The sequence below is a fragment of the Trachypithecus francoisi genome, unplaced genomic scaffold (genome assembly GCF_009764315.1).
Source record: "Trachypithecus francoisi isolate TF-2019V2 unplaced genomic scaffold, Tfra_2.0 Lachesis_group1, whole genome shotgun sequence".
NCBI lineage: Eukaryota > Metazoa > Chordata > Mammalia > Primates > Cercopithecidae > Trachypithecus > Trachypithecus francoisi.
In genome coordinates this window covers 111,829,939-111,838,933 of record NW_022681454.1, presented here as the reverse complement: position 1 = coordinate 111,838,933, position 8,995 = coordinate 111,829,939, and the positions used below count along the sequence as shown (strand labels likewise).

Here is an 8,995-nt window from a genome sequence, read left to right as displayed (position 1 = left end):
TGGAGACAGTGGCTGAAGGACCTGAGATGAAAGAAGTTTAGGGTTGAGTGACTGAGTAAGCAAGAAGCGAGAAATGAGGACACTATAGGACGGTCACTTAATGAGGTTCCCCCACTCCATTCCTCCACCATCCCACCCCACCCCAAACAAATCATTAAACAATGGCTTATGTATTCATTTCATTAGAGAATTAGGTAAACCTCACATTACACGACTAAGGCCAAAAGAATTTTGCACCGTTAGAATGTGTTCAACAAACCAGTCGCAATTTAACTGGAATAGATTTCAACCAGGAGATGATTGTATTCCTCCAAATAACCTTCATTTCATTAGATGACATTCCTCCAATATATGGAAAGGCAATAAATGCACTTTCTTTTCTCTGCCACTGAGGAAGAAATTCTCCTTCTTGAGGGACCAACAATATTTCTTTTTTGCTGCTCTTTTCCCTTCTCCTTCCTTTGGTTTCCCCTTTTCACGAAGCTTCTTCAGTCGTTTTTGCTCATTTTTAAAATCTTGATGCTCATCTCTGTAGAGACCAAGAAATCAGAGTATCCCTGTGAGTGCGGTGTAAGTATTGTGATCTGGATACCAGTCATAAGTCTCTTTCCTCTTGGCCAAGGGCGGTTCTCTAAATAGTTTCGCTACTTTCATAGCTTTGGAATCAGTAGGCCTGGGGACTTGACCAATTAAACGAGCACTGAGACGAGACATGCGCAAAGCACATTCTGAATAGGAGGACATTTCTTGAGTGGCAAGGAGCTAGAGTTCCTGGACCTGACCTTCCTCACCTACTGCACCCTCTTCCGGGCTCCTCGCTTGCACTGGCTACTACTACCCCGACCTGCTTCTTATAACAAACACATATAAAAAAGAAATATATTTTAACTGATAAAATATGTAATCAGATATTTAATAATCGCTATTCCTTCAAGTCATCCTCTTTAACACAAGTCACTTTTTTGTCATTATCTTATTTTTTTCTGTTTCGTTATTACAATGACTAATATGAACTTTTCACTGATTGATTCTCTTCTCTGTTAATCTAAATAACAGATTTTCTTTGTAATTTGAATTTTAACGTTGATTTTTTAAAATATTTATGAGCATATAAATTATTTACCAGAAATGTCTTTCTTTCAGGTATTGTATTCTTCAGACAGCAACATTTAGGGAAATTCTTCTTGTTGAAACCTTGAGTTTAGGCCTGACAGTTTTCTTTTGAAATGGTAGCAGCATTGAGTTTCCAACACTTATTATTGTCTTTTATATGCACATAACATAATTAAATGCAGATGTTACTTTAAAATTGATTGATAACTAAGAAATTTATTAGGTGTTTTGCTTTTTTTTTTTTTGCTTTTATGCAATACAAATTCATTAATATTTTAGTAGAGAAGATTTAGCGGAAAGAAGTAAACCATTAGGTCTAGCACTCTTTTTTTTTTTTTTTTTTTTTAGTGTTCATTCATATTGAATATCTCTTTATGAAGTTCCAAAAGTTATGCTGCTCCCTTTAAGATCTAGCTGAAATATAAACAAAATCACCTTTCCTTAGTTCTTATGAATCTCATGAGCTTTTGATAAAACACCAAAAGCAATGGTAACAAAAGCGAAAGTTGACAAATGGGATCTAATTAAACCAAAGAGCTCCTGCACAGCAAAAATTTTTAAATGAATTAAAAAGTTTACAAAGCCATTTTTTTAATCATAGGTGTCTCATTTCATTCCCTTTACCGAGAATATTTGCTGTTTTTTCACATCAGTGAACGAGTATCATCTAAGTGATAATGTACCAGGCTTCCTTCAGTCAAAATGCTGAATACTCATATTTTATTAAGAGAGGATCTTCTCTTAATCAACTTGAACATTTTAAAATCAAATTTAGAGAATTTAGGTTCAACTTTCAACGCTACTTTGTCACCATTTGAAACTCTTTCAAAATTTTGGTGTATGATCTAAAGAACTTTATCTTTAAATAAATAAATTGAAATGTTAGCTGTGTAATACTAGATATCCTCTTCTGATAAAATAAGCCAAAGTACTGAAAAATAAATACCACATAATCTCACTCATAGGTGAAGTGTAAAAATGTTGATCTCACAAAAGTAGAGAGTAGAAAGGTGGTTACCAGGGACTGAGGGGTGAGATCTGGGGAGATATTGGTGGAAGAATACACAATTTCAGTTAGAGTAAAGGAATAAGTTCAAGAGATCTATTATGCAGCATAGCAATTATAGTTAATAACAATATAATGTAATGTATTGTATTCTTGAAAATTTATAATAGAGCAGATTTGAAGAATTTTTTCACCCCAGAAATGTCTGTGAGGCAATACATATGTTAATTAGCTCAATTTTGCCATTTCACAGTGCGTACACATTTCAAAACAGCATGTTGTATACAATACATTTATATAATTTTTGTCAGTTTCAAATATATTTAAAAAAATAAAAAGCTACAAATAGCAGGAATTTCCTATGTGCACGGCAGGATGACTTTCTTACGCATAATAGAAATGTGAATAAATTACAGTAATAGTTGTCCAGGTATTTTAATAGTGAAAGAGGCCAGAAAAATTCTCAAGGTGAGAAAAGAAATTTTAATCTACTAAATGCACAAAGCAAAACACAAAGCAATTCAGAAATAATGGACAATTTCATTATTAATACTGGTTAGCTTTGAAAACGGAGATGTTATTAAATTGCTTGTTATTATATTGAAACCTATAACCATATCTTGAATTTTTAACCATAACATACAATACGTTTGAACAATCTTGCAACAATAAAAATATATTCAACTATCAGTCACCTGAAAGTGTTCTTTACATAACATGCTTGCAGTATTCTTGAAAAATTCTCAAATACATGGAGGGCTTAAACCAAACTGTTTTCATTAATTCTAGACATATAAAAATATTAAAACTTATTTTCCCTTCAGTCGATAACAAGCTTCCTTTCAGAAATGTGGAGGTGGAAAGAGCATTATAACTGTGGCTTATCAGATGCCTTTTCTGGAATCCTGTCTATGAACTTCGTGTTGTAAGGATGATCTACACAGTCACAAGCTGCCTGAGAGATTTTATTATTTTATAACTATATGTTTATTTTAATAGTTTCTCTGTCCCCCTTTATAAACTGTGAAATGAGGCTTAAATATTGAGTAGGGCCGGGCACAGTGGTTCAAGCTTATAATTCCAGCACTTTGGGAGGCCAAGGCTGGAGGATTACTTGAGCCCAGGAGTTTGAGGCCAGCTTGTGCAATGTAGCCAAACCCTGTGTTTATTTAAAAAAAATAAAATAAAATAAAAATAGCCATGCATTGTGGCTTGCACCTAGAGTTCCAGCTACTGCAGAATCTAAGAAGATAAGATCACTCGAGCCCAGCAGGTTGAGGCTATATGAGCCGTGATTGCACCACTGCACTTGAGTATGGGCAGCAAAAAGACCATGTCTCAAGACAACAACAACAAAACTAAATAAGAGTATGGCTTTATTCACAAAGAGATGGTAGAACTAAGCTATTTAGTCCCTAAAACCAAGACCTGTTAGTAAAAAGATAAAGAAATAGAAAAGATAGCATAATACATGCCACTTAAAAAGTTTCACATTCATTCACATTTCTGGTGTATTGGTGGTTTCCTTGAAATTTCTATTGGTGAAGGAATTAAAAAAATCTAAGCTATCAGCAATATTATAAGAATGGCCTAGGGAGATCAGTAGCTGGGATGCTGGTGAGAGTTATCTCATTTCTTCGCACAAAGAGACAAGGTGGCAGATGAACAGAGGGATAGGTCTATATCAGAGGGCTTCTTAAAAGTCACTCTAACTCTACCCATCTGTGCTTTTTTTATTTGTTTATTCTCATGCTACTAATAAAGACATACCAGAGACTGGGTAATTTATAAATAAAAGGGGTTTAATTGACTCACAGTTCATCATGGCTTGGGGGGGGGCCTCAGGAAACTTGCAATTATGGCAGAAAGGGAGGCAAACATGTCATTCTTCATGTGATGGCAGGAAGAAGAATGTGAGATGAACCAAGGCGGAAGCCCCTTAAAAAACCATCAGATCTCATGAGAACTTACTATCACCAGAATAGCGTAGAGGAAAACACTCCCATGATTCAATTACCTCCCACTGGATCACTCTCACCACACATGGGGATTACGGGAACTACAATTCAAGATGAGATTTGGGTGGGGACACAGCCAAACCATATCACCTTTCAACAGAAATGTGAATATCCTCCCACTCCTGGCCTGATGGTTTTTCTATTTCTTTCCTCAAACAACTTTTCCTTTGCCCATATTTGAGCCTCTCACTTCCATGTTTGCACCCTGAACCTTATCCTCACAAATTCTTGCAATTCCTCCTATATTAGTTTCCTATTGCTGCTACAACAAATTACCACAAACTGAGAGGGTTAAACGATTCATATGTATGGACTTACAATTCTGATAGATAAAAGTGGAATTCACTGAGCATAAATCCAGGTGTCAGTAGGGTTGCATTTCTTTTGGAAGCTCTAAGGAACTATCTGTTGCACTTTCAAATTGCTAGATGTCACCTGCTTCCCTTAACTTATGGCCTTCCTCATGAATTTTCAAAGCCAGTAGGAACAGATCAAGTCTTTCTCCCTTCAAGTCACTGTGACCCTCTTTTCTGTCTCCCTCGTTCACTTACAGGGACCTATGTGATTACATCAGGGTCTCCCAGATAACCCAGGATAATCTTCCTATTATAAATTCAGCTGATTACCATTTAATCCCACTGTAACTTTGATTCCCCTTTGATTTGTAAGGTAACATATGTACAGGTTCTAGAAATCAGGATGTGGACAACCTTGTGGACCATTGCTCTACCTACCACACCTCGGCATTTTCAGTTTTGAACATCTCATTCTTTGACCAACACCTCCTTTTTCCAAAATAGCAAGAATTTCCAATCTACACGGCAGGAAGATTTTCTTATGTCTAATAGAAGTGTGAATAAATTAAGTAATAGTTGCCCAGGTGTTTTACTAGTGAAAGGGGCCAGAAAAATATGCTGAGAAAGGAAATTTTTATTTACTAAAGGGCACAAAGCAAAACGCAAAGCAATAAATCTCATTCATTCTAGCATCTCATCTCCAATATTTTAACCCACTAAGACCCACGAATTGATGTTGGAAACTTTTCACTATCTTTCATCTCCCCCAGGTCTTCTTGTCCCACCTTTGATGGGAAGTACAATAATTGTAATCACCCCTAACAAATATAAATTCTATATTTGTTCTCCTTTAATTATAAACTTTTGACAAAATGCTAACTTTGATTATATCTCCTTAATTTTCATTTGCTTTAATACAGCTGATAGTAACAGGTAAAAGTTATGAGACTAATTATACTTTACATTCACGGCCAATATCTACATTTTGGGGGTTATTTACTATACCTTTCTCCTAGATGTTTATTTATTTATTTATTTTTTCATCTCTTCAGATGTTAAATATTTCATTCTCATCTTCCCTTTCAACCTTGTTTCTTGCTTCACCCAGGAAATGGAAGACATTAAAAAGATCATGCACAAGCTCACATTGTCTTTACTATCTACTGCCTCCACATATACTGCCTTCCTTTCTACTACTCTAGAAGAACCGTCTGTGCTGCTATCAAAAACTGTGTCATCATTTCATTAATAGATTCCTCCCTTCTCTCTTACTCAAGGACATTATTTCATTAGTTCACCATTTATCCTTTCTATCATGATTTCTCATTTTCATTGGATCTTTCCTATCAGTCTACAAGTATGTTGTGATTATTCTAATCTTAAAATAATAAAGTCTTCTATTATTTTAATACTCCATTGTTGTTTTCTTCACCAGAAAAACTTATCTGTCATCACGGTTTCAAATATCTCTTCAACTCTTTTAAATTCACTCAAAATGAAATGTTTTCACTATATGCCCCCAGAAAATTATTATTTTTTTATTTTATTAATCTTTTAAATTTTCATTTGTGTAGTTTTAGGCAGTACAAGTGCAGTTTTATTACACATATTGCACAGTGATAAAGTATGGTTTTAGTATCTCCATTACCTAAACAGTGAACAGTGTACTCAATAGGTAATTTCTCATCACTCACCTATTCTTACCCTCACACATTTGGAGCCATTCATGTCTATTATACCACTCTGTATGTCTATGTTTACACATTATTTAGTTCCTATGTATAAGTGAGAACATGTGGCAATGAACTTTCTGCTTCTGAGTTATTTCGTTTAAGATAATGGGCTCTACTTCAATCCAGGTTTTTGCAAAAAAAAAAAAAAAAAAATGAGTCATTATTCTCATGGCTGAGTAACATTCCATAGCATAAATATTTTCTTTATTCAATCCTTGATTTATGGACATTTAGGTTAATTCCATGACTTTGCTATTGTGAATAGTGCTACAATAAACATATGAGGGCAGATGTCTTTTTGATGTGACAATTTCTTTTGCTTTGGGTAGATACACAACAGTGGGATTGCTAAGTCAAATGGTAGTTCTATTTTTAGTTCTTTGAGAAATATCCATACTATTCTTCATAGAGGTTGTATTAATTTACATTCACACCAACAATGTATAAGTATTCCTTTTTCTCGACATTCTCACCAACATCTGTTGGTTTTTTTTTTTTTTACATTTTAATAACCATTCTGAATGGTATGAAATGGCATTCTATTGTGGTTTTAATTTTCATTTCTGTGATAATTAGTGATATTGGGCATTTTAAAATGTTATCCACTTATCTGCTTATGTCTTCATCCTTTTCCTTTTTTTTCTCTCTCTTTTTTTTTTTTTTCCAGACAGGGTCTTGTTCTGTCACCCAGGCTGGAGTGCAGTGCTGCAAACTCAGCTCACTGCAACCTCTGTCTCCTAGGTTCTAGCCATCCTCCTGCCTCAGCATCCTGAGTATCTGGGAGCACAGGCGTGTGCCACCATGCTCAGCTATTTTTTTGTTTTGTTTTTAGCAGAGACAGTGTTTCATCATGTTGGCCAGGCTTTTTGCCCACTTTTACATGAGTTTATTCAATTTTTTTTCTTATTGAGTTACTTGAGTGTCTATAGATTTTGGATATTAGTTCATAGTTAGATGCATAGTTTGCAAATATTTTCTCCCATTCTGCAAGTTATCCATTTGCACTATTTATGTATTTATTTATTTATTTATTTATTTGCTGTGCAAAGCTTTTTAGTTTAAGTCCCATTTATGATTTTGGGGTTTTTAAAAAATTTCCTTTTGAGTTCTTAGCCATCAGTTGTTTCTCTAGGTCAATGTCTAGAAATATTTTTTTCTTGGTTTACTTCTAGGAATTTACAGGTTCAGGTCTTATATGTAAGTCTTGAATCCATCTTGAGTTAATTTCAGTATATAGTGAAAGATAAGGGTCCAGTTTCATTCTTCTGTATATGGCTATCCAATTTTCTCAGCACCATTAATTGAATAAGGGATCTTTTCCCCAGTGTATGTTTTTGTTGATTTTGCAAAGATGAGTTGGTTGTAGGAAACTGGCTTTATTTCTGGATTCTCTATTCTGGAACAGAGATAGATTTCTGTTCCAGAATATCTTTATCCTGGAAGAGAGTAGATTACTGTTCCATAATAGATTTGTGTGTCTTTTTATACCAGTAACATGATGTTTTGGTTACAATAGCTTTGTGAGGTACTTTGAAGTCCGGCAATGTGATGGCTCCAGCTTTCATCTTTTTGCTGAGGATTCCTCTGGCTATTTGGGCTCTTTTGGGTTCCATACGAATTTTAGAATTGTTTTTCTCTAATTCTATGAAAAAACACATTGGGAATTTGATAGAAATTGTAGTGAAGCTGTAGATTTATTTGGGCAGTATGGCCATTGTAATTATATTGATTTTTGAGTTCCATGAGCATGGGATAGTTTTACATTTGTTTGTGTCTCCTACAATTACTTTCATCTGTGTTTTGTAGTAATCCTTATAGAGATATTCCACTTCCTTGGTGAAATGTATTCCTGGATATTTTTTGTAACTATTTTAACTTAGAGTGGTTCTCAGTTTGATCACTATTAATGTTTAGAAATATTAGTGACATTTGCATATTGCTTTGCATCCTGGAACTTCACTAAAGTCATTTATCAAGTCATCTAGAAGTATCTTAAAAGGATTTGTAGGGTTTTTAAGGTATCAATCAGATAATGAAATATCATATTTAGATTATAGAGATAATTTTTATTTCTTTTTTCAAATTTGGGTGCCTTTTATTTTTTCTTGCCTGATTCTCTGGCTATGTCATCTAGTACTTTGTAGAATAGGAGTCATGGAAGTGGGCATACTTGTCTTGCTCGAGTTTTTAGGGGGAATACTTTCAACTTTTCCCCATTCAGTATACTTTTGGCTGTGGGTTTGTTGCGTATGGCTTTTATTATTTTGAGGTATGTTCTTCCATTGCCTCGTTTGTTGAAAGTTTTTATTATATTGAGATGCTGAATTTTACCAGGCTATTTTTTGCATCTATTGAGATGATCATATGATATTTGCATTTAATTCCACTTACGTGGTGAATCATATTTGTTGATTTGTCTATGTTGAAAAAGCCCTGCATCACTGGAGTAAAACCCACTTGATTGTGATATATCATCATTTGACGTGCTGTTGAATTTGGTTTGCTAGTATTTTTTTGAGGATTTTGCATCTATGTTCATTAGGAATATCATCCTGTAGTTTTCTTTTTGTGTTGAGTCTTGCCTGACTTTAGTATCAGGGTGATATTGACATTGTAGAATGAGTTAGGGAGAATTCTGTCTTCCTTGATTTTTTGTAACAGTTTCAGTAGGATTGGTACTAGTTCTTTGTATGTCTGGTAAAATTCAGCTGTGAATCCATCTGGTCCTGTGCCTTTTTTGTTACGAAATTTTAAAATTTCTGATTCAATCTTACCACTTACTAGTAATCAGTTCTGAATTTCTATTTCTTCCTGGTTCAATATTGAGAG

General features: G+C 34.5%; 1 protein-coding gene across 1 annotated transcript; it reads right to left on the bottom strand.

The window, feature by feature from the left end:
- Positions 1–267: 267 nt before the first annotated feature.
- Positions 268–808, bottom strand: LOC117086416 (28S ribosomal protein S33, mitochondrial-like). Its single transcript, XM_033216007.1, is given in 1 exon segment — positions 268–808. A coding segment is annotated over 1 exon segment (423 nt). The 5' UTR covers positions 745–808; the 3' UTR covers positions 268–321.
- Between the last annotated feature and the right edge of the window lie 8,187 nt (positions 809–8,995).